The sequence below is a fragment of the Caloenas nicobarica genome, chromosome 6, assembly GCF_036013445.1.
Source record: "Caloenas nicobarica isolate bCalNic1 chromosome 6, bCalNic1.hap1, whole genome shotgun sequence".
Taxonomy (NCBI): Eukaryota; Metazoa; Chordata; class Aves; order Columbiformes; family Columbidae; genus Caloenas; species Caloenas nicobarica.
Window position 1 is genome coordinate 31,499,765 of NC_088250.1, and position 25,959 is coordinate 31,525,723.

The window sequence follows — 25,959 nt, forward strand, 5'->3', positions numbered from 1 at the left end:
ACACAGAAAACTGCACAGAATACAATTTGTCTGGTTTGGAGGGATGAAAGGCTGAGTCAACCCTGCTGAGAATCGAACCTCACATCTGTCTTCACGTGCCTCAGAATCCCATTGCTTTTCTGGCTTTTACTGCAGATACATGTGGCATGTTGAATGGGACTCGGCCAAATGAGTTCCTGGATCAAAGCTTCTTTTTTTATTTTTATTTTTTAAACACAATTTGTACATAGTAGACCATCATCAAGAAAAGAGCAAAGAAAAGCGAAAAACAGGAAAGAAAAGAAAGAAAGAGAGAGAGAAAGAGAAAGAAAGAGAGAAAGAAAGAAAGAAACAAAGAGAGAAAGAAACAAAGAGAGAAAGAAATAAAGAAAGAAAAGACAAATCTTACCAACTTAGCCTCCAGCTAGGCTTCCTTCAGCACATGTGTTTGATCAAAAGCTGGTAAACTAAACTCCAAACAACCACTATGTCCAGGTCAAGGTGCAAGTCAAGATATTCAGTGAAGGTGTTTCCCAAATCTCTTGGGTTTTTTTGTTTTGTTTTGTTTGTGGTTTATTGTTGTTTTGTTTGGTTTGGTTTGGGTTTTTTTTTCTTCGTGTGTGGGGGGTGGTTTTTTGGTTTGTTTTCTTCTTTTCTTGTTTTCTTTTTTCTTTTTTTCCCCCCTCCGTTTCTCATGCTAGCATGCAGATATTCTAGTGCAAAAGAGAACCTGCTTCTGTATCTTTAGGTATGTCTGAGGCTATTCAAAGTTACAATAGAATGTAGGACAATATGTTTTATCTCACTGTGACTTCAAGAGAACTCTGCTGATTTACTCCAGATGAGATTCCTGCCCACTAACTGCCAGATGGGGGAAGCAGACATACCAGGTGTCCTCCCTTTCCTGGATGTAATCTCTGAAAGTGTGCTAAAGAATTCATAAGATGCTCACTCTACAGATCCTGTCACAATGAACTAATTAATGTCTTCAATCAGCCAAGAGATCTTAACCAATTAATTCTGGGTGAGAGTCTACCCTCAGAAGTGCACAAGCAGAATTACTATTTAAGGTAGTAGGTCTTAGGTGCACACACCAGACATTTATGATGATTCTCTAAAAACTGACCCCTGACCATTTGTTCAATATTATCTTACTCCCCAAGTAGGAAGGCTACCGTTCTCATCTCTGCCTGGATCTCTCTAAGCTCATCCTAAACTCCCCTGTTTGAGGAAAGAAAATGAAAAAGAGAGGAAAAGGAAAAAGAGAGAAAGAATCTGAGTAAAGGGAGGATAGGAAAAGCCAATTGATATCTGTAAGATGCAGGGATAAGAACAAGATAAATTCTGCATTAGACAGGGAAATTCCGGAAACAACAAATGGAAATACAGGACTAGCCTCATACAAAAAAACCAAATCAGGGCATCAAGAGATATTATAGGTTGCTGAGGAAAAGGTTCATGGCCTTCTTCCCATCTTTCCCCACAGCTGTTCCAGAGCATGAAAGTACACTAGACTTTGGTTTTAATTTCTCTGGGGGCTAGGAGAACCACCCTGGTTTTCCTACAGCTTTCACTCAGAAGCCTAATAAGCAGTAAGCAAGGATTGTGCAAAAAATGTGGAGAAATATGGACTGAAAAATGTTTGAGCTGTGTTTTGGAGGAACTATGGCGTACAGCATAGCAGTCCCTGAGGAAAGCTAGTAAGAATTATTCTGAGAATACATTACCTGACCTAATACAGAATTTGCAACTTAGGTGAATCGGTTGTGAGTCAGAAGTAAGTATAGGTCATTACTTTAAAGTTATTTTTGGGCTGGATCAGAGGCACAAAGGTACCTGGGAGACTTTTTTATTTTTTAGGAGAAATTTTTCTTAATATTTCCTGAAATCTTGAAAAACATGAACAATTATTGGAGCCTGCCATTTCAAATCATATTTAAACAGATTTATGTTCCAAATAGGAGATAGTCTAGTCCATGAGCTAACTAGAAATTTAAGCAATTAATTTAAATGATATTGAGTATCCAGCGGACAGTAACAGCTATGTTCCAACCTAACAGTTAACAATTCACAATTTTAAATGCATGTTTTCTCAACTCAGTCAATGGTGATTTTGTGATACGCATATCTTCTAGTATTAATGGTTACATTAATAGTTTTTTGTGTCTGTCACAGTGTGTGACAAATAATAAAAATTAACATACCTGCTTTTTTCAAAATACCTAAATCAATAGTTCTGTGGCATGAACTGCAAAAACCCTTAAAAACACATTTAATATCCCTGCATGAATCTGCACATGCAGTGCAGACCACCATGCACTGTTTTGGGGTATCTGAGTAAAACGCTAACAGCCTGCATTCCTTAAAACTTTTTAAAACAGATAATGTCAACTGCTCCTGCTAATGGCAGAAGTGAAATTACTGATGTAATTGTTGATGTGACATTGTCTATATACAACAGATGTACAAATGAAAGAGAGATATGAGACAGTAAGGTGGAAATGCAGTTATGTACCTAGGATCTTCTTGAGACTTCTTCCACCTACTGTGCAAATCACAGTCTGGGGATAGGAGTATATGAGTGAGTAACCTGACTATTAAGAGCTTATACTAAAATTGGTAGAATTCAGCAGTTTTGATAAAAGCAATAACAGTGTGATTCCAGCAGCAAGAACACTGGTCTATAAGGTGTAAAGGTCTTTTGTTCACTGCTTCAACCAAGAGGTTCATGTAACAGCCCCAAAAGGGATTGATCTCAGCTCCATGCTCTGAAAACTGAATAGGAAATGATGTGAATTCCACTACCTTGGCACAAAATATGATGACTTCAGCTTTATGCAAGGGTGTTTTGAAGGATTTCATCTGAAGACATTCAACAGATCAGGACAATCTGTCATCCTTGCCTCCAGCCTTCTAGAAAGCACACTTTTCACTGGTAGATTTATACTTTGTAGACATGGATGTTTAGGAATTCATCTTTGTCACTGAATCTTTGTGCACTGAAAAGAAGTGTTTACAATGCAAATACTTTATAGCCTTGATTACACAGCAGCATGGTGAATAGCTTTGCACTGCTAATAAAAAAGGATGCTGATGCCAGAGCCAGGGTTGAATTGAAATTCTTTGCTTTGAATCTCACAGCCCTTCGTGCTGTGAGTGAATGCTTTACTAACAAGCCACAGGTGAACACTTCAGGAGTGGATAAGGCTGTGATCCTGGGGCTGGTTTTGTAGCATTATACATTCACCCTACAGGGCACTGCATCTGTTGTATAATTAGCTGTTCTTTTTTATAAATAGCCCAAAAGTATGGCAGGCTGGTTTAGTGGAAAGGTGGAGGAAGAGAAATTATTAATGAGAAGTAATGAGGTGGCACTAGGCAGTTAGTATGGACAAAATATGAACATGTGAGCTTGTCATTGAAGTAAGCCCTTCTTAAAAGAAAAACAGGATGAGAACCTAAGAGACTCAATTCCTCTTTTCTTTTAAAGAACAGCCAGCACTCAGGGGAGCTTCCCCAATTTGTTCTGTCAAAGTGCATCAGCACCGCTCTGGAGGCCTTTAAGAGCGGATTTTTTTTTTTTTTCCCATTTCTCTGCTGGCCGAAGCCATTCAGTTTCCGACTGTCTGTTTAAGGCTTCCAACCAAGGTGCTAAACCGTATCAATTGCAATAGCAACGATTTTTTTCTCCCTTTTCATGGATGCCTGCCCACCAGGAACTGGACTGAGACCAGCAGCTCATTTTGTACTGGCTGCTTGGCAGCTGTCAGGTGGTAACGGCATCCGATCACTGCTGACCTGGGCCAGAATCAAATGTGTGACCCAGGGGTTTGAAGCCTTGGTATCCTATTAGCAATCCCACTGAGCTGGCTCTGGGTTGGAAACTGCTTTAGTACAGACCGTCTACCTTTCACCGAAATGAATGTCAGCATTGATTTCAATGGGAGTTTTCTGTTACTCAAATTAGTAGTGTTAAGGACAGGTAAGCAACTGAGGGAAGACTGAGAGCTGAGACAGTGCCAAATACAGCTGGATTTGTAACTGTGTCCTTTTGTGCTTCAAACTGATGGTTTTTCTAAACACGTTGCAGCCTCCCTTTTTTGGAATGCAATGTTGTAGCCTCCCTGTGTCGTTTGCAAAGACCTTTAGAGCCTGGATATCTGTGCCAGGTTAAAGGAGCATTTGTTTTTAATCCAGAAGAAACAGAAAACCTTCCTTTGGATCTAGGTGCTCTTCAAGTACTGAGGAGGTGACAGGAATGTGCTGTTCCAGGGTGCCCAAAAGGACTCCTTTATAACTATTACATTTTTCCTCAGTCCTTGCCGCAGTCAATCTGTGGCACTCTGCAAACAAAGTTTTCTAATGTTGATATGTCACTATTGCTCATTGTTCCTGGAATTGTTTCAGTTCCTCTCAGGTGTGGATGCCTGGTGCAAAATGTGCAGTGAAGGAGGCCTCCCCTCAGAAATGCAAGACCTGGAACTGGCCATCCATCATCATCAGACCCTGTACGAACAAGTAACACAGGCCTACACAGAGGTATGTTCTTCCCAGAAAATCATGTGAGTACCTGTTAAGTGATAACAGACATGTGACTGCATTTTGGAGCTAGCTAAAAGAGCTAGGGTCTGCTTTCCATTTCTGCACCTGTTTCAAAGAACGAGTCAGATCTAATCCCAGGCTGTAGGACGTGACTCCCAGCAATCTGCTTGTAAGGGCACAAAAGGACAATGTGGGGGACAAACCCCATAGAGAAATGAAATCTAGAACTAGTGTTGCACCTCAAAAAAGAGCCGCTTCACTGCCTTTACTGGACAAGGAACCCCTTTAAGCACCATTAGATTTACTCCTGTTGCTTTCCTCCTGCGAATGAGTCCTCGCTCTAGCACAGGTGTGCTAATGGGAACAGAGGATGCCAAAGGCTTTTTCCTTCAATGTATCAAGTCACAGAGCTGTCAGGTCCTCATTACAATGAATGCTGAGACTGTGCTTTAGATGTATTTGTATACACTGTTGTGTCAAATATCTCAGACCTAAATAGGGTATGTGTTCTTTTCCTTTAAAAGAGGGTTCAAGGATACAAATATTAAAACATACTCTCTGTCATTTTGTCAAAAAACCCCTAAAATTCTTCACTTGTTTTTCCCCTATTCATGCAGCATGAAATAAAACCTACAGTTGACAATAAAAGCTACAATCAGCTGACATTCAGTGCATCTTACTGTGCAGGCCAGGGTCTGTGTTCTGTCCACTTTATTTTGCAAAAGGGCTGCAGGACCTCCCTGGCATTTGGAAGGACTCCTTTAGCAATGAGACTAGTCCAGGTGTTTACCCAGGCACAGGCCAACCTGCAAATTACCCTGGGAGAGGGAAACTGGTAGGGAATAGACTGCCTTAGCTTATTGAACATTACATTATCCATTGAACTTACCTTATTGAACATGGACATTATCCATTCCATTCTGTTATTCATGTCTCCAGGACTCAAGCCTGTTGGAAAGTAATCTAGAGGTCACCTGAATGCTTGGGTTTAGTTGTATTTTTCATTTCCATGTACTGTGCTTGCCTGTCTTTCTGCGTATCAAGGGACGGGACTGTGGTAGTGCTTGCTATACTTAGTAAGTTACTACATGAAGACTCCAGAACATAAAAACTCTCCTTCGTGCTCAGGCCTTGCTCTGATCATCATGGGAGAATAAATAGTATAAAATACAAGGGAAAAGGATTTGCTAATGTAGGCTTGGTGGTAGGCACTCACACTTACACAGTCAAGTTCTGCAGATACCTTGATGATGAATGCAAGGAATGTTAGATAGAAATCTCTTATTTAACACCTGCAAGAATTTGAGAGCTAGTCAATTAGAATGAGTAAGTCTGGGTTGCTATCACGAAGGGTGATTCCTTATTCAATACTTGTGCTTCTCAGGAACAGCAGGTTGTGTGAGCAAACACAGAACTGTCCTGTTGATGTCTAGTTGCAACTGTGAATTTTATACATGTGCCTAGTCAGGTAAAATTAAGGGGGTTTTTTATTGCATTTAAAAATTATTTCTAAAAATTAAGTCGAATTTGGATTAAATGAAAAATAATAATATTTGAAACTGGCATTTTTTTTATTAGCCCAAATCTTAGTTATTTTGAAATGAAAATCCATTTAATACTCATTACCAAAAGCAACCTTTAACATGCATATTGCTTCCTCAGAAAGCTATAACTTGTTGCAGACTCAGGTGTTTAAAACCTTTCTATATTATTTTATGAATAAGTACATTTTTAAATAGTACATAGAATTGCCAGAAAGGTTACAGATGTTATTTTGGAAATGTTCATCCCTTTTCACACAGCTACGTAGTGAGCTGAAAAGCCTGGATTTAGACTTAGAAGTCCTGCCTCCTATCCACATGCCTATTTCTCTGATCTAGCTAATGCCTCTTGCCCATAGAAAATAATGTCTCTTTCCTCAGAGCTCTCTATAGTGGGATGAAAATTGTATCTTTTTTTTCCCTTTCTTTTCCTGCAGAGCCATTGAAAATCTCAGTTTCCATTTCTATAATTATAATAGATTTGGAATAGAATGTTCCTAGGAATAACCATTTAATATGGATATTTAATAGGCTATTAATTAACATTTAATAGGATATATGGGTCTATTCTGTTCTGCTACAGAGCATAAAAAAGCAGTTCAGGTTCACTGCAGGAATCTAAGAAGAGACACCCAAAGAATCTTAGGGAGGTGCTTTTCTTCCATCTTGCCTTGGTTTTAGCCATAATTATTTGCCTTCTTTGCTATCTTGCACTTGAGTGAAGCTCAGCAATGGTGGAGGTGGCACTCCAGCAGGAGAGAAACTTGGGACCCCTCTACCGAGGACAGTGTTGATTCAGGAAATATAAGGAGAGAGAGAAAGAAAGGTCTTCTCCAGTCAGCCTTGAGCCTGGTTGATGGTAAGAGCATCTTGCTCACCGTGACTTGATTAACGATAGTTTACTCTCTCTTCCCAGAGGCATGATATATTTGCTCTAAAGACCAATTTTTTTTCCTAGTGCAAGTTGTAGCTGTTTCACAGATGGCACCGTTTGTCTAGTCACTTGCAAATCTTTGGAGATCTTTCTGACCTACTATGTAGGATATCTACAGGTTTTGACTTATTCCCTAGCTACGTATACAGCATCTGTGGAGATTATTCCACCAGCACAACAAAGTCTGTTTTCCTGGTTCACCTAAGGTGACATAACTTTTTACAGAAGTATTTCCATACTGGCCATCCTAGTTCTTCTCCTACCATGAAGCCAAAATGCAGGAATATTACCGTACAACACAAAAAAATTATCATGCAATAGATAAAAGCCTAAATCCTGTAGAAGAAAAAGGGGTAAGAAAGAGCACAGAAATGTATTTGCTCTTTTCCTCACACCACAAATCTGGGAGAACATTGTCCTGCCTCATCTTTGGATGAAGCAGGGATATGTAACCTGTTGTCTTTGGAACAGTCTTTTTGTTCTGCATTGCTCCTGCCACTGAGACCCATTATTGTAAGGGCTTTATTAGCTGTGTTCTCCCACTAGTCAGCTCTGGAAGAGCACTTTTGTAAGATGGCTGAATTTAGCCTGGTGTTTTGATCAGTCATAATTAGGATACAGAATATTTCACCCAAGGATCTGACCCCTCAAAATGAAAGAATTGCAGAATTATACTTCTGGTAGGCAAAAACCAACATGCAGGGCTTGTACTTTGGAGATGGTGTAGTTATGAATAGGTCTGTATTATGGCATAAAGTTTCTAGGAAAGTTGTCCTGACTAAAGTGTGTTTGTCACATTGTTTGTGCAGTCACATATCTCTTGCTGGTAAACTTTTGAACCTTTATTGTTAGTCCTGACTCTGCTGTGAATTCTATGAGTGTAAATCAGCAGGGACTACACTAAAAGCATTGTAACACCACCCAGGGACAGATTCAGACCAACTGGAAGACCAAAGGCCAGGAGCAGAACATAGGGAATCCACACAGTGAATTTTAGCCAGTGCAAAAAGTGAGTTTCTGGTCTAATTAACTGTGCCCAAATGTGTGCATAGCCTTGCCTTCCTGTTCCCAGCAATCAAATTGTTGCTGATTATCTTCCCACAGATAAAATAGGACATAGTATGCCTCGTCTCCTTCCCTGTCTAGAAGCTGTTTCTTCCTTCCTAGCAGCTATTGCCACCTCCACAGTGTTGCCAAGGTAACACCTGTGCCCCAGTGTTTCCTCCTAAAATCCTCCCTCCTATGGCCACTATCTGCTGCTGTTGGCAAGTACAGTCATTCCCTCAGTGACCCCAGCAGGCTCCAGCATGTGCAAATTGTTCCAGCTGGTTTTCAGCAGCAACTGAATTTGAGTATGGAAAGCCACTCCCTATGGAGTCTCCAGTTATTTCCTGATCTAATTCCAAAGTGCCCTGAATATTTAAAAAATCTCCAAGGATCTGCGTAAGCCCACCTAACAGTCACAAATACTATGAGATTTGACTCCCATTTTTGTCAGTATAAATCTCTGAAAATGCACTATATCTACACTACTATAACAGACTTGGACATGGCATGGCTTGCCAAAAGACACAGGTTTGGGTCTTAAACGATATTTGCTACATTTGAACAAGCAACTTATTATACAGAAATAAATGAGACTTGGAAATCCTTGAGATGTGTTTTAGGTTTGACTGATAATGTTCAAAATTTAAACTGGATGAAAAATATTCATTAAGCCATTCTCTGGCAAGGTTGGTGATTGTAATTGTATAGATACAAAAAAGTTTTTAAAAAAATCTTGTCATTTTCACTGCTGTTTGTTTCAGAGGGGAAAGAGTAAAGCGGGCTGGGAATAGAAAGGTGGGATTCCAGTAGTGTCCTCATTTGCAGTTTCTTTTAAACAGAATGTTTTAACTTTGCAATCTGCAACTGAAAAGTGTTTCCCAAAGGCATATTTAGAGGACCAGTGCATGAACACTCTTGTTAATAGCAGTTTGCTTTTTATGGTTCCATTTTTCATTTTGCCCCTGCAATATGGAAATGCTCTAGGAATGTTCCAGGAAAAAATCTGGCATTAAAAAATCTGACATTCTATTTTTTTAATGCCCAAATGCCTTTGCATCCACAAATGTCTTTTAATATGCTCAAAAAAAGTTACATGTGTGCAGAGGATTTTGCATTTGCCAGCAAACTTTGTAGCCCATTGAAAATGAAGACTATAGGTACATCCGAGCTGTTCCTGGGGAAGAAAAGAATCACTATCACATACAAATTTACTTTTCACTGCCACTGAATGGAATACAGAATTGGAATGTCATGCTTCTCAACATATATATCTACTTAGTAGTCCTACGAAGAAAGGACTCTCCATTATCGTACAGAATATGAATGACTCTGCCATCTGTGGTTTTCTTAAAATGCCACCTCCTCACAAAAATAGGCCCGCAATTGCAAATGCCACCTGTCATCAACTAGTATATGTCATGAATTTTCAGTGTCCAAATGTCAGAACGTAATATAGTCTGGGGATCTGTGTGTGTGCAGCCCCAGCAGTGCAGTATCTGCGCTCCTGCTGCGCGACACAGCAGGCCTGCTAGGAAGCGAAGGCAAGTGCTGAATGTGTACGTACAAGTCAAAAAGAGATGTTATGAGGTCTTTCTTCCATTTTAATTTTAAAATTAAAACACACAAGAGAAAAAAAAAAAGAGCTAGACTGTTCTCTGTCAGCTATTGGGTGTTTAAAGTATCAGTGCCGTGAAGTAGACCTGTTTCTTCACTCAGGTGAGCCAGGATGGAAAAGCCTTGCTGGATGTCCTACAGCGTCCCTTGAGCCCTGGGAACTCTGAATCCCTCACTGCTACCGCAAACTACTCCAAGGCTGTTCACCAGGTGTTGGATGTGGTACATGAAGTCCTGCATCACCAGCGGCGCCTAGAGAGCATCTGGCAACACAGAAAGGTCCGGCTCCATCAAAGGCTGCAGCTCTGTGTTTTCCAGCAGGATGTTCAACAGGTAATGTCGTGACTGAGGGAGTTAAAGAATGGTCCTTCCTTTGCAGCCATAAAGATTGTTTGGTGACTCATCTTGAGGATGCTGCCATAACCAAGATTTCACATGCAGCTCTATCTATGCTAGAAATATGCTGAAATCTTAATGTGCCTTTCAGTAGTTCTCAGTTCCATGTTGGAAATTATCAATCAGTACACTGATTATTGAGCAGTCCATTCCTCACAACAATGTGATACTATTTTCCATGGTTAATTTTTCACACGTGAGCAGTTAGCTGTAGGTACTCTACTGTTCTTGAGAAAATGATGTTTAACAGAAAAATAATTTCAAGTGTAAAAAGCAGTTGAACTGTGGCATATTTCACCTTCCTATGTGGAAACAATGCAGATAGAGACCTTTTAGTGGTGATGTTTAGATGATCTTTGCATTATTACCACTTATGGAGTCCACACACCTGTGCTATAAGTTTGCTGCCTTAAATAACTTGCATACCCCCATGTGCAGACCCCACTTCACTTCTGTACAGTTTATATGGTACCTTCTGAGAACTCAGGCTTCAGGTGAATAACTTTTATCTCCCAAAGGAATCCATTTGAATACCAGTACAACAGCATAACTGACAGTAAGTATGAAATGCCATGTTTGTAGCTGCCAAATATGCACAATCAACAGATGTTACAGGGCTTTGCTCATCGAGGGTGTTTCGGTTTGTTTAAGGAGCCCCATTACAGCCCGAAGCAGATGTTGGTAGCAATATGGTACTTGCTTTAAATGAAGAGGCTGAAAGCTCTAATCATGTTTATGGAGCATTCTAATGTCCCTGGGGTTCTTTATGTCATTGCCTTCCTCCAAGTGAAAAATGAGGTGGAGACAGAGTGACAAAGCTCTCACATGCAAAATAGATATGAACCACCAAGGACAGGAGTTGGGGAACTTCTTCAACATGCAAATTTCTGGTCCTGGTAGTGCCATAGTTGAAGTGCAGCAGCACAGACAGCAGCTGCAGCTGTAGTTATCCTTTGCAGATATGCATGACCATTTATTTGACAGATGCGAAAAGTTTGTCAGAATTTATACCTGCTCATTTTTTTCCTATAAAACCACACAGATATTCATGCCATATATATAACTAAAACTGGGATTGAATGTAACAGATGTTTAATTTGAGCAACTTCATTTTCATTGCATGTCAGCAAACATACTGCATGCTAATGAAATTCATAAGCTGTATATTAAATAGAACGTGTACTTGGAATTCAGCTAGAATACTCTCTGCAAACTATATGAATTTTGGCATATTGTCTTAATACAATTTTGGGACTACAATCTCAAAAATCAAGGCTTGTAAATTCTGATGTTATTATGCTTTTTCCATTTGTGGTATATAATGTCAATTAGAATCCATATTATCTTAAGTATTCTTCATCCCCTAGGGCAATTTACACTTTTGTTCAACCCTTCCAACCCAAAACTTTCCCTCTTACATCTTCTGAAATCAGTAGAAGTGTTTATCAGGTTGATGCATGAAACCCATTCAGACTCGTCCTTCCCACATATGTAAGGCAATGAGGCTGTGTCATTGCTTTTCAGAAGGAACATCTTTTGTACGTACTGTGACTTTTGATGAGGGGAACAAACAGTAAAAGTAACTGGAGCACAATCCCTTTAGAGAGCACCACTCTATGTGAGTTCTGTTGGCAGCAATCTTTCCAAATTTTTTTCTTAAAGGGTAGTTATTATCTAGGAAGCAACAACTTAATGATAGACATGTTTCTGTCCTAGCACACACTTACCGGGGGAATCTCTTTGTCCTGCAGAAAGTGGAGAGGAAGAGATGAATCATTCTGTTCACTAAACATCTGTACTATTCAAGATAAATGCTTTGTAATTCATAAATGAAATTATCAGCTAAACAGAAATATGAAGTGTAGATTCCGTGAGGAGGAGGAAGATATCTGAGTGTGTTGATGGGGTTTTTTTGAAAATAATAATCTCCTATATATCTGTTGTTCAATTCCTATTATGCCTATTTTGTTAAGTGTCCATCAGTTGGCAGGTGAAGATGTCTGCCTGTATGTTGTCACCAACCATAAGTAACATTTACCTACAATAATTTGTTGCCTTGTCAAAATGTAATAACCTTTTAAAAAGTTCTTCCTCATTCAAGCCTAAAAAGAGAAGGTTTGAGAGAACAAAACCTAACAAGAGAGCCCCAAGTTTATCAGACTTCACTGTCTTCTGGGCAAGGAATGATACAGGGTAGTTCCTCTAAGGAAGGTGCTCCTCTTCCCTTTCCACACAGCCCAAAATTAAATGTGTTCTTCCAGATGCAGTTTTCCCTGTAAGGAGGTCCCATGCTCACCCTCTCCAGCTGTTGACCAGTGCAATAAAAATTCTGGTGAAGAATCATCTCCGTGTCAGAATTTGCACTCTCTCACTTGTTCATCTATAACTTTCTCTTCATGTGAGCTGTTCTGCATCAATCCTGTCTTAAAAGCAGATGCGAATGGGTTTTCACAGGTTTTGTTGTGTTGAATGCTCTTAATACAGACTCCAGGATTAATTCGCATCCTCTCAGTCTGTCATTAATGGCATTAATAGCTTTTAGTAAAGACACATCTCTTATGAATCTTGAGAGATCAATTATTCCTCACCTAACTACTCTAGTCAGGCTTGCCAGAGGGATCAAGTGTTTAGGTGTGCACTATCAAGTGTTCATATAGAGGTCTTGTAAAACTGGTTAGCTGCTTGAGAGCTTTATGTAGGCCAAGTGGGTGCCTTTTGGACTGATTTAAAGGTTAAGCTGTGTTAAACAGACTTGTTCATATAATTCCTGAATGTACTCTGCACCATTTGCAAGGCTAGAGTACACGCTGTGTGCATTACTGGCAGGTCAGGGCTGTGTTCTCAGATAGTTCCCCACTCTCAAGGAAATCCTTTGGATTGTAGCTACGTTTCAGTTTGAACTGCACAAAACCTGAAAACATTGAAAATGAAGGATAAAAGAAATAAAAGTAATTTTTATTCTGAGAAAGAAAGTCAGGCATCCTTGCAGTCGTGTCGTAACCAAAATACAAGTTGTGCTGTAGAAAAAACATTTAAATAAACACTGTGGATTGCCAAGTTACAATATTAATGTAAGAAATGTTATGCTATAAAATGTCATCAGAGGTAAACACTACCTCATACCATCAGACATTTTGCAAGATTATTTGCTATTACATCTATGTATTAACAAAATTACAATAATTTGCACATGCAAACCAAGTTAAATAATGGTGTACTAAGGGAAATGAGTCATGAATATATAGCATTTTAAAGAAGGAAAGAAAATAAATGGTGTAAAACTGCATTTGCAGCCTTCACAGGAAATGGAGCACCATTCACACAAAAGGGAGAGCAGATAAGACAATTTGTGAGCTGTTAGGAGGTCCTACGCAGGCAGAAACTGACAAGGAACTCTTTTAACACCAAAAGTATTTAGGTTTATTATAGGAATGTTGGGTTGCCAAGTGCATAAAATACTTCATTGCTTCAGTTGTTTTTTAGAAGTCCTCTGTCAGTTCTCTATCATTTCAGATAGGGAAGAGCTGGGCTGTTTGATCCTTTTAGAACACAGATGTGGGAGGAGGTGCTGAGATTCTGTCCTGCAAGGGAGGAAAAAAATCCCTTTGACATTCATACTGATATTCTGTAATTCCTGCAGATGCTTCAGCCCATTTTTGATAGCTTTTCTTTTTTGCCCCTCCCTGCTCTGGGTCTCCTCCTTTTATTTACTAGCAAATTAGACTATTTATCAGCAAGTTAACCTCATTTCCATCTCTGTTGATATTTGAAATTGTTCTCCTGTTGTCTCCAGTTTCCACTTACATCCTGATCTACTCTGTCTGCCTCTGCATGCGTCTCTCCACTTTAATATGTTCCCTTTGGTCCCATGACCAGCAACACCGTGAAAGAGCAATAGTAGCATAAGGGTTGTACCATGAGCAGATGTTACCAAGCAGCCACAGAAACAGCTAAAGTAAGTTTATAACATTGTTCTTCACCCCATTGCCTCCCCCATCTCTTTTGTTTCATATAGGCAAGAATTTTGTCTGAATTCTCTCACTTCATAAACTCATTCAAGTGAAGTTGTAAAGCCTGAAGCATACCTATTAAAGTAAAAGGAAAACGGAGACACATCAGATGTATTATTGAAATGGTCTGTGCAAGCCTTGAACTTGGAATTTTAAAGAACTTTAGTTGCAGAATAGTCAAACTGCTATGCTTATTCTGCAGGCATCATTCTTTCTCACAGAAATTCTCAGTCTTTCCATCATTTCCATACACAGATACCAACACTTAGCCTGACACAGGCAGCCTTTTTCACATGGTTCTCTCAGAGACTCTTCTGGTGCCACTTCCTTCTAGCTTCACTTTGGCTGTTGTGATGGTTCCCTTCAAAGGAAGAGCTGGAAAATAGGTGGATGTAGAGGTACTGTGTGTGCTGGTGGAGATTCCTAGCTACGTACAAAGCCTTGAGTGAGCTGGGGTGGTTCTGCATGGCAAGATGGAACAGGCCTGTCATGTCAGCTGAAGGCTGGTGGTAAGCAGTGAGATAACACAGACTCTTACTGGCAGAAGAAAGAAGAAAGCTGGCACTGTTGCCATGCCAGCTGTAGGGGTGTCTCAAATCCTCTTGGTTATTGAAAAGGTCAAGCTAAACCAGTGTCAGATTCACCTGGATTTCTTTAAATTTCTGGATCTGTGTTTTGCTGGCTTCATGCCCAGATACATTAATGGATGTAGCTTTGGTTTCCTTGTGTGGTTATCTGCCTCTGGTGATGTATAAAAAGGCCATGTGGGCATACTGATATCATTACATTTACCAGCTGCCATTTTTGGTGGACACAGCAAAGTATTGCAGAGGAAAGGCTGTCTCTCTTCACAACCAAGCACTTTAACTTGTGAGGTGTCTGGCTTTTACTGGCCGACAAAACAGATCAGGGCATGATCCTGACATCACTTGTATGGAAAAATGTCCTGCCAACATCTATCTGTCTCCTCCGTACGCTATCTGGGAATACTGAACACTTCATGTGATGCGTGTGATCTATATAGTCCATTTGCAGAAGAATGCTGGGCTATTTGAGGCAGCTCATGATTCATTTAGCTCTCACGCAAGATTTTAGAGGATTAGCTCGGTATATACCCCCACACATGCACACATACACTCAGTTGTTTTGATCACTTCAAGCCAATGAAGAGTTCTCTAAAATTCTGTAGTTTTCCAACTTGTCATAATTTGTTTCCAAGACAGAAGAAATCAGACTATATATGTCCTTTTATTTTTTGTTTACAATAATATCATTACTACCATATGACTTCAGCCACAGCACCCTGGAAAAATACATCACATGGTCTGTGCACCATCTAGGCAGATTTAGCCTGTAAATACTTACCACTGACAGATTAGAAATCAAAACATTACAATTCAAAGCATTCTAGAGAATTTTCACAGTCCCTTTGATAACTTTTTCAAGTAATGAGATGCAGTTAATGTTTACGTGTTTACATTTTTGAAGTGTTACTGTGGTACTTTCTCTGAACTTAGAAGGTATATGTGACCTTACCAGCTATAAGGTTGCGGTATTACTTGATAGTGAGAAGAAGTTCTAACTATGTTTGTCTTGTCCACAAAAATCAATGAAAAAGGAACTTAGGAGCCAATACTGGTAAAACTACTTGACAACCTTCTCCCAATGGGATGTCACAGGATAGAAAACAACATTTGTTATCTGTGACTGAGAGGCAAATACCTCTGTTTTCACTAACCCTGTCCTTCTAGCAGTTGTTGAGGCCATGGAGTCCACACCAGGTTTATTATCTGATATGAATATCTCACCACACATTTCTTATTGATCATACAACTTCTCTGTATTGACCATACAACTTTTACCTACATGGCTCTAAAACACTAACTTAATAAGATGTGCATGTGTTTCCAAACCCACGTTATGTCCATAACATCCTTTTATTTAGTACTTGTCTGCTTTATTATTTAGGTAGTAAATGATGGTACCTTTATAGTAAAAGGATTTTTTGTTTGTTTGTTACCGTGTACTCTTGGTCACAGACTATGCAATAAAAACCTCTTGGCAACAGCTTCTTAAGAGCGATTTTCATGTCATTCCTTTTTTATCTGCCAAAGGAACTGGCACATTTTCAAGCGATATCAGTGTAAGTCTAGGCGATGAAGAGTATTGTGGCCCCACTCACCTTCCGAAGAGAACTAACTAACCAGTGCTGACACTGGCTTGAAAGTAAACTGGTGGTATATTTGTGCTGATTAGTATCCTGCAGATATTATGAAAAGAATTAATGATTGCACTTAATATAAGCACTTAATAATAATGATTGCACTTGACTTAAATAACACAAAGGTCACTGAGTGACTTAGTTACTTATTTTGAACTGTTAAAAAGGACTGTAATTCCTTCATTTGAACCCACAGAGGCATGGGATTATGCAGGACTTTCAGAGGATTTCTACTGACTATATATGTCTAAAATCATGGGTTGGCAGGCAGAGCAGGAGAATAAAAGCACCCTGCACAGCTATACAATCCCTATTGCTCAATGATCAGATTGTGCTGGATTTGCCACACAAGCAGCCGTGCTAGGAAGGAGAATATTGCCCACATATTTCTTCAGTTTCTGGTGATTTCATATGGATGTTTCTCTAGTTCCTTTAGCTTGCAAAGACATGGAGCATTTATGGACAGTGTGCTCAGGGTTGTCCAAACTAAACAGGACAGGGTTCTTGGTAAAAGAACACAGCTGAAAGAAATAACATGCATTTTTCCTCTTCAGCAGTGACTCTGGCACAAAAATCTGTCCTTCGAATGGCCACAGCGTAGCTTCCCAAGTGGGGAGTGCAAATACGTAGTACACTGATATTTGAGCTTGTTCAGACAATGGCTGTTGGTATAGAGCAAGGGTCTGTGTTTCTGTCCAGGCTGTCACATTTGCACCCTGTAACCAGTGACCAAGGTGTGGCACAGAAACACCTCAGAGATGTCTCAGGCTCTCAGCCCAAGTTAATTGCTTTAAATACTTCAAACTACTTGAGAACTCTGTTCTAAACTTCTGACAGTGCTCTTTAAAAACAGATCAGTATCATCTTGTATTTTTTGTGCCAAAACTCTTCACAAAGAACTATAGGTTTAAATTGTTACATTTTCATTTCATGATATTTGTTCTGGAAATTCCTTAAAGGCTGCTGATTAACAGTACTCCATCCTCTTCATAATTTGATTTAAAGTGTAACTTGAAATTATCTGCAAACAACCTTTGTGTCTTTCTTCATCTATGTAGTTATTAAGCTCAGCAGACAATTGTTCTTTGTGCTTTTCAAGAGTCACTGATTAAAAAATAATAATGATCACTTTTTAATTTAGACACAGAGCAGTAGTGCTAGGGATATCAAACTTCAGGGGCCAGCTTCAGTTACTAACTGAAGTTTACTTAGCATTGATGTACGAGCAGTACAAGAACACTTTGATGAGCCCCACAGCTGTCTTGGGAAATAGGATCTGAAGACATCTGAACCAGACAGCTTGATCTCTGAACCTATTGAAGTGAGAAGAGGAACTGGGAAAAAAAAATTCTTTTGTGCACCCAAAAGTGTGTTTCTTGTTTAGAGCAGTCTGTCCTTCAAGACCTAGTCCTTTCAAATGGTCTGTTTTGCTGTTTCCTGAACTGCAAATGTTTAGATTCCTACTGAGAGCTTAGGAACCTCTAAGAATGCCTTCTGAAATCCCTCTAGCATCCTACTCACTGATGTTTTGGATCTATCTTACAGTGGATGAAGAGGACTTAAGTCATAGTATGAAGAAATAGAGAAGGTGACACAAAGGCACCGCTAATTCTCTGTAGGTAGATGCAACTATCCATGGTCTGGATTTATCCTGCCTGTTTTTAGGATTGTAACTGAATCATCCAAGTCATGATCCTAATGCACAGTCTCCTTTTATAGTCAACAGAGAGACACTGACATCTTCAGAGAGTGACTCAGTCTGTCTTAAGATCTGAATTATACCCTGGATACTTCCCTTTCTTACTGTTGACTGTCAGGGAAATAATGATAGGGTAGGGTCCTCAGATCAGACCTTCCATTTTTTACCTAATGTTGGGTGAGATGGATAAGGATGCAAGAGCCCAATCCCGTGTGGTGCAGAGCACCTCTAACCATCATGCCAGGCTGCTCAGTGCCTTTCTGACCCAGGATTTGCTTTGCAGCAAACTGCAAGGAAGTCAGTCCCAGGCACACTGCTAAAATTTGCTGTGATGCTTAAGCAGAATCGTCCTCCTTATATAGCATATCCTCATTGTCTGTTTCTGTGCCAGGACTGTTTGCATGCCAGCATCCCTGAAAATATGACATGTAATTTATTGTTTCTGAAAAGCATCATTGGCTCTCATTGTCATGGCAAAGGAGGAGAAAGAATCAGGATTGTCTGTTACTGATTAGGCCTACAAAAATAGTAGGGCTTCAATAGTGAAGGAAGAGAAATAAAGTAGAATTTTCTCCAGAAATATGTATAATTTTTGAAAGCATTTGCTAGTATGAGCAATTGTCACCAAGGACACGGAGAAAAATAACGTCTTTGAATAAACGTAGGCTGGAATGCCAGAAGGCTTTCTCCCCTGTAACTTTAAGAAGTAACAATAACAGTAGTGCTTCTTGCTTATTGTTGTTTCTTTCATCTCAGGATTATGGGTTTTCTAAAAGGTTGATGTTGAGTGACTTGCCAAAGGTCATTGAAAGCTTTATGACTAGAACTCTTCATGTCAGGATGTCTGATTCGCAAATCCCTGCTCTAAACCCTCAAAGTCACTGCTACTCCAGTTTTACCCCTTATGAAAAGGTCTTATAGGATTTATTGGGACAATCTAAAAATGAAATAAGGTTCTGTTATGCTAAAAACCAAATATGCTATTTTAGGTATTGGTTTAGGAGTCCGAAATAGTCATTATTTTCTACTCCATTTGTTTCCCGTGATCTTTCCTTCCAATTATCTCCTCACATGGCCTCACAGCTTTTTCATGATCCTGCCTGTCACTCAGAGTGATCAGTCCTCTTTCATATTACTTTTGAGTGATGGCCAACAAAAGGTATTTTCATTGAAGTAGGAAAAAAACTAGCCAGACAACAAAGAGCATAATGATAGCTAGTTGCTCAAGTGTAACTATAAGTTTCACTGTGTTTTCCTCCACAGAGCAGCTGCACAGCCAGTTGGTTACTCTCCCCCTCTGGTGATTAACTGCACTCATGAGTTGAGATTATTATGTCTTGCTGGGTAGCAAAGCCCAGTTTAGGTTGAGGTGATCTGACAACATGACCTGTTTCTGCTGGCTGCTCCTCTCCATGCGAGTCATTCCCCCTAGCTCTCCTCCTTCTAGCAGCTCTACCTTACTCCACACCACAAACTACTTTTAGTAGCTCTGCTCCATACGGCCGTGCTTTGCAGCAGCTCTTTGCTCTGTTAGCTTCTCCTTTTGGCTGTGCCTTGTTTCAGTAGCTGCCCTTTCTAACCAACCTGACTGACGAGTTCTGGTATTTCTATCCTTGGAGGAGGGACTGTGCACTATTGAAGACTAAACACAGTGTTTTAGCTCAGAGGAGACTTTTAAGCAACTTCTTTTATTTCATACTCCTCATAGGGAACTCTCACACAAAGCTGCTTGCTTGTTTTTTAAAGTTGTAATCTTTGGATTGCAGTTCTGGAAGCTATTGCCTAGGCTGGGGTGACCCTTCAGGCACTTTTAGACAGAGCTAGTTGGCTCAAACTCCTGTATACTGTTACAGTCATAAACTTTCTTTTATGTTACTCTATGGTTCCCTTTTAACAAAAATGCCTTTCAAATGTGAAAACATGCAAAACAAACATATTTCAGGCCTGTCCATTGGTGTTTTACCTTTCTCCTCCCTTTGTTTTGATAGTTCTTTACTTGTTTCTTTCCTGAATTTTGGACGTTTTTGGATGGGATGTGCTCTGAAGGATGGAGAAAATTACTTTTATTTTTGGCTTCAGCAACATCCAAAACATTCTGACCTTGAGACAGTTCCCTTTCCAAAAAAGGAGGAAAAGAGAGGAAAAGTTGAGGGGGAGGGGAACCACTAAATGAAACTTTTTTTTTTTCCCTCTTCCTCCAGCAAAATGTAACTTGAAACAATCAAAATGTATTTGGGGGTATTGTTTCTGCTTGCTTACCTCCTCAGGATTTCAAAGTGAATGAAGTGTCAGGAAACCTGAAGAGAAAGAAGTTCAGGATGAGGGGATGCCATATTCTGGGATCCACCAAGCTAGGAGAAAAACATGAGAAAGCAAGAAGTTTTTCACAGAAAACTTCAGTTTGGGGGAGACTGAACTTTTTGTTGAAAAGGTGCTCTTATGGGAAGTCCCCAACCACTTCTGCCCCTCTCGTTCTTCCTGTGACTCTCACTCCTGGAGTCTTTTACGTGGCTTCTCTTTTCTCTTGAACAGCTTAAGGCTGTTCCTTGCTGAAAGGGCTTTTCATAAGACTGGTCCTACTTGCACATATATTCTAGTTTATTATTGCATTACCAGTCTACCAGAGCACTCAGGGCTCAGCATCCATTTGTTTGCCTCCCCACAAACAGCTTCTCATTGCCATTATCCACAGTCTCCTTTGTTTAATGTGTAAGGTCAGTGGCCTTTCACCCTTCAAAATTCTCACAGGATTGGCTTCTGCTGTGACATGTAGAAGAAATCAGCCATACGGTTGTGGGAGATTACACAGTGATGCAAACGTCCTGAGCCTTTTTATTTTAGCCCTGCTGTGTCTTGCATACCGAATGCTGAGCTCAGCATGGGGTCTGCATGCTACACGCAAAGCTTCTCACCCACCACAGCAATTCAGCCCTTTCTCCACTTATCTGCAGTACTGAGCTGTGATTTCTCTGCCCTGGGACACCATGTGTGAAGCGCAGCAGGTTAGCCCCAGCAGTGATTGACAGACAGGCAGTGCAAGCAGAAAAGATGCTGCAGTGGCCCTACAGCAGGAGAGATGCTGTGGTGCAGGTGTGAATCCCTGGGCAGGATCCAGTGGCAGAGGAGCTCTGCCAGGAGGTCAAACACAGCCTTGCGCTGCATTCCTGTCTCCCTGCACCAGCCTGACACATGAGGGCATCTTAAATTGCGAGATAAAATGTTTGAGACATCAGGCTATTTATTTAAAAGACGAGATTCTGGGAAAGCCCCAGACAGAGAATAGCCCCTCCTGTCATTCAGGACACTTCTTTCATCCTTGTTCTGCTTCTCCTTCCCTACAGGGTTTGCACTTTTGTATTTTGCCTCTAGTCTCAAATCAGGTCAGAGCCCTGTGGAGGAAAGGTTATGTTTTCCTAGATGTTGGCATGATGCTCAGCCCCAAAGGGCCCTGACCCTGGCAGGGGTGTTTAAGATACCGCAGTGTTGTGCCATCCTGGTGAGATTTTCTGTTACTGGGATGAGACTATGTACCAAGACGCATTTGTCCCAGTTGGGATTTGTTCTCTTGCTAGACCTGTCTTTGCTGTGTGTTGTGATTGTAAGCCTTGTTTAACTAGGATGATTAAATCCTCTACTCCCAATAGTAACCTAAAGCAGAGCTTTATTTAAAATGCTGGTCAGTCAGCAGTTTTCTCTCTGGTGAAGCAGCGAACTCAAGCACAGTGGGCAGTGCTGATGTGGGGCCTGGAGCACAGAGCTTGCATTAAAGACTGCTCTGTTGTAAAGCTCATCCTTGCTTCATCAGTCCTTTCTAATTGTTAATTGCCTTTAAATATCTTGTTTAAACTAGTAACAGTTTAGGCAGGTTAATACCATTAAAATGTAGATGGTACTGTCTAAATTAGGAGAGCAATCTCAGGTTAGTACAGTCGTAGCTGTTCCAGACAGTGACCCAGAGCACGGAAATTAGGAGCCAGCCATGTAGGTTGCTCTTTTCCTACTAAATAGGCAAGGTAGGTGCCTGCCCAACTTACCTTTATGCTATTATACGTCTGCCTACACTAGCACATTTATGCTCTGGTTACAGCTGAGGCTGAAAAAACATGTGGTAAGTGTATTCAGGGTTTACTTTATTGTGGTTTTGGTTTTAGTTTTTTGTTGTTGTTGGTTGGTGTTTGTTTGTTTGTTTTTCCCCTGAGTTTTTAGTGGCTACCACTGAATGTTTAATGGTAGCAGTAATTACATAATTTTCTTGGTCTGACACTTATCTATCCGTGGATTTCTTTCCTTGTTTTACAGACAGGGAAAGTGGGTCACTGGAAGGGGCCACAGAGGAGACGAGGGTTGGACCTGTGAAGAACAGTGCATTTTTCCCCTGAATCTTTATCCACTCTATTAGTTTTGGGGTTTTTTTCCTCTCTGGAAGCCCACAGGCACATCTGTTACTGGCAGAGATAAAACCAATTGCTCTATTTGCATACATGAGGATAACGTACTTTTCTAAAGAGTTCATGTAACTCCTTTTTTCCCTCCTGTGTACTTGCTGTATTTCTTGGGGACCTTTTACATTTTGGACAGTCCCACTGAGGAAAAAAAAATGAAGCAAACATATGCAAGGAAAATACTTCACAAGCCACAAAGGGTCACACTTTCAAAACCACAAATTTCTCTATGGGATTAGAACGCTTTTCCTCACAAACGTGAAGATCAGCACCGTGATGCTGGGTTCACAAACACAAAATGTAGCTGTGATGATAGCTGTCATTAGTAACAACAGCTTGGAGGTCAACACCTTAGAAGTCTAAATCAGAGCTTCCAATCAGAAACCTAAATCAACTGGGTCCTGCAGGTGTCTCTACTTACTATATGGTCTGAAAAGGCTGTTTTTCTGTTGGTCCAATGCCAGAGAAGAAAATAGAGAGTTACTAAAGGTCAGAAGAATCACAAGATGCTAAGTAATTATTTGAGGAATTAAAAAAAACCCCTAATGCTCATGGTCACAGTATAGTCTGAGCATTGTTAACTCAGCATACAAGAGGTTTCTGATAATTAGGATATTGTTTCACCTGTTGGTGTTTAAGAGCTGTAATGGTCCCCTACTTCAGGGCACATGAGGAGGAAGCTGGGCCAGGCATTGAGTGTGCTCAGGCATTTCTCCTTCTGGGAGCTCCAGAGCATAAGCTGAAATGGGGAAAACAACTTTAGAGGAAAATGAAAGGGAGATTTGTGTGAGCAAAAACTCGAGAGCTTTTCGGATTGTCTTTGCTTCAATGCCCAATCTGCTTGGGATAATGTTCTTCCCATTCTCTTGAGCTGTGAGAGACCTGGGATAATTCTATCAGAAAACTCTGACTGTATCCAAGCAAACAACCCAGTTGGGGACAGCCAGACCTAAGACTAGAGCTGGCCCCAGCCGTGACTGACCCAGCAGTTGTGCCCTGTAAAACTAATCTGAAAGGAAAAACATGGGACAAGAAATGAAGACCTGGAGAAAGCATAATAGCCTCAGAAGGAGCAAAAGGAAAGCCTTGGAAAGAATGAAATCACTGTTCTAACAGGTGCTATGGACCACAACAACCAAAATCTTTTGTATCCCCTAGGTAAGAAAATATTTCTGTGTATAACCACTGGTAAGAAACTGAGAGGATTGATTAGTTGTACTGATAGTTCATCACACTACGGCTAAGTGCCAGGTATGATTCCTGAGTATTGGAGAGAAGACTCACAAACAGCAACACAGCAGCATAACTGCAAAAGAAATAATCTACCTGCCAGCCCCAAGAAACCTCATGCAGAGCACAGCAGCATCTTGCTATGCTGATGTAGAGCACATTTTCTGAGCCTTGTACAGAAGGAACATGCACAAATGTGGTTATTTATAGCTTCTCCACCCACACGCAGTTTTGAATCTTGCTCTAAAAGAAGTTCAGCGTTTAAAGAGTACAACAGGGTTTTTAAATGTGAAGATTTTTTTTTATTTTTTTCTTTTTTCTTTTTATTTCCTTAAAAACAATATTCTGGGAACATTAGTAACAATCCAGGCATTAAGGAAGAAACATTAGTTCTTCGTTTGTCTGTCTATTGTTCTCTTCCTTGGAATGTTTTTAGAGAGGCACTTGCCAAATATTATCAAGTGCAATATTTAATAAAGAAAATGGAAAATAAGTGATATACATTTGATGAATGGGAACTTTACCGAAGGAAAGCAATGTTAAATTGAAAGGAATTCTTTCCCAGGGTAAGAGAGGCATGTGTATTCCCATCCTAGCTGACAGCATTTAGTGAAGGAGCAGGTTGGGGCTGCGTGACCTCAGCCAGTGCCCAGAGGAAATGGGCAAGTACTGCTCTCCAAAAGCCCAGCTACACCCAGCCAGCTCTGCCAGAGCCCTGAATTGAACATGCTGTTCCAAAGGGAGAGACATGACTAAATCCTGCATCTCGCTCATTACTGGGGCTGGGATCAGCTCTTTTCTTTACATTGATTAAAGGTGGATGGAACCAGGACACATCATATTCTCACTCTTCTACAAATGCTTGTCAGATTTAAACCATCATAATATGTTTATAGATGCAAAGGACTGTACAAGTACATAATAGCCATATGCAGAAAGCAGACACGAGGGTATTTTTGCCTTGTAAGCCTGTGAAAAGGTAAGGAGTTAAGTTGGAGCAGCTGTGTGGGAAACCATGCACACCTCATCACAGCAAGAAGTGAGCAGCCTCGTTGCCCATAGGAGGGTGGCATTTCTGGGAGCAGGCAAGAGTATTTATGACTATTGTACAGATCTGTAGATCTACAGTAATGTGAAAGCTCTTGGCGGGGGTTGGGGAATGGAAGAGCTACTGAAAGCTACAGCCTGAATCAGAAAGTCACTGTGAGCTTCTGAGAGTTCTACTAGAAACGTTGAGAAGAGTCTTGTGGGTTCTCATGCCATTGCCATGGGAGGCATTTAGGATGCTTTCACTTGGTCGTGCTGTTAACTTTGGAGCCCTTTCACAAGTGTTTTTGCATACTTTTGCAATAGAAGCTGCTAAGAAGAGGGTAGCTAGGGGAGTTGTTATTCTGTAGTGATTTCCACTGCAGAAGCTGTTGATGAACAAGGATCCTGCTGCCGGGACTGTCTTGTCTGGACAAACTCCTACAGCCCTGTTTCCAGATGGGCTTGTAGGATATCTGTGGGTGCTAGAAGCAGTGAGGAGTCTGAATAAGACTGTGTGCATGTATTTTTGCATATTGAGGACTTTTCTGACACTCTTCTGTATTGGTGGATCCACATGTCTCAGTGGTTGTATAATTTGTTGAGATATGTTCACTAGTAAAATCTGTGCTTTGCAAGGCTGTCCCCACTGCAAAGAACTTTTGGCAAACTAGTGGATTTTTTTAAAAACACAGGGCTTAGATTTTTGTTGTTAAAATGAGAAATTGTGCAGAGGTGAAACTTTCACATAATGTCCAGGAAGCTAATAAAAACACTTAGAATCTGATTTCGTGGGGGCTTTTCTTTTTGGTTGAATGTAGACAAGGGAATAAAGGAAATTTTTTAAATGTTGTAATTGGCTCTGCATTTAATTGCCCCCATTAATTTAGTTGCACTATACAGAAAAATAGTGATAGGTCTGTAAGGTTGCTTTTCCCTTCAAGGGTAAATGGGACTGCATGTTTTTTTCTTTTGAAAAGACCGCTTTAATTATGTGGTGGTATTTGGAATAACTACAATTAGAGAGGAAAAGCAGGGAGTGATTAAAAAAATCATACTTAATAGCAGCTGCATTAGTTCTCTTTTGAAAGAGACCCAGGCACAGTTGAGTATATACATCCCACATGGAGGAGTTGTGATGAAAAGGAAGGGCAAAATGTAGGCAACAAATTTTTGACTGACTCCAGGCAAGGTTGTCTGTTGCAGCATTTTAAGAGAGATCTTCCTTGATAAAAGATTGAAGAAGTATCAAAATTAAACTTTCTTGTCCAATCCTCA

The 25,959-nt window shown here is 40.3% G+C and overlaps 1 protein-coding gene across 1 annotated transcript in view; it reads left to right on the forward strand.

The window, feature by feature from the left end:
- Positions 1 to 25,959, forward strand: part of KALRN (kalirin RhoGEF kinase) — a 513,637-nt gene that overhangs the window by 242,850 nt on the left and 244,828 nt on the right. Inside the window, exons 8-9 of the mRNA XM_065638225.1 lie at positions 4,387 to 4,518; positions 9,760 to 9,990. Of these exons, the coding sequence (XP_065494297.1) occupies positions 4,387 to 4,518; positions 9,760 to 9,990 (363 nt within the window). The remainder of the gene's footprint in view (positions 1 to 4,386; positions 4,519 to 9,759; positions 9,991 to 25,959) is intronic.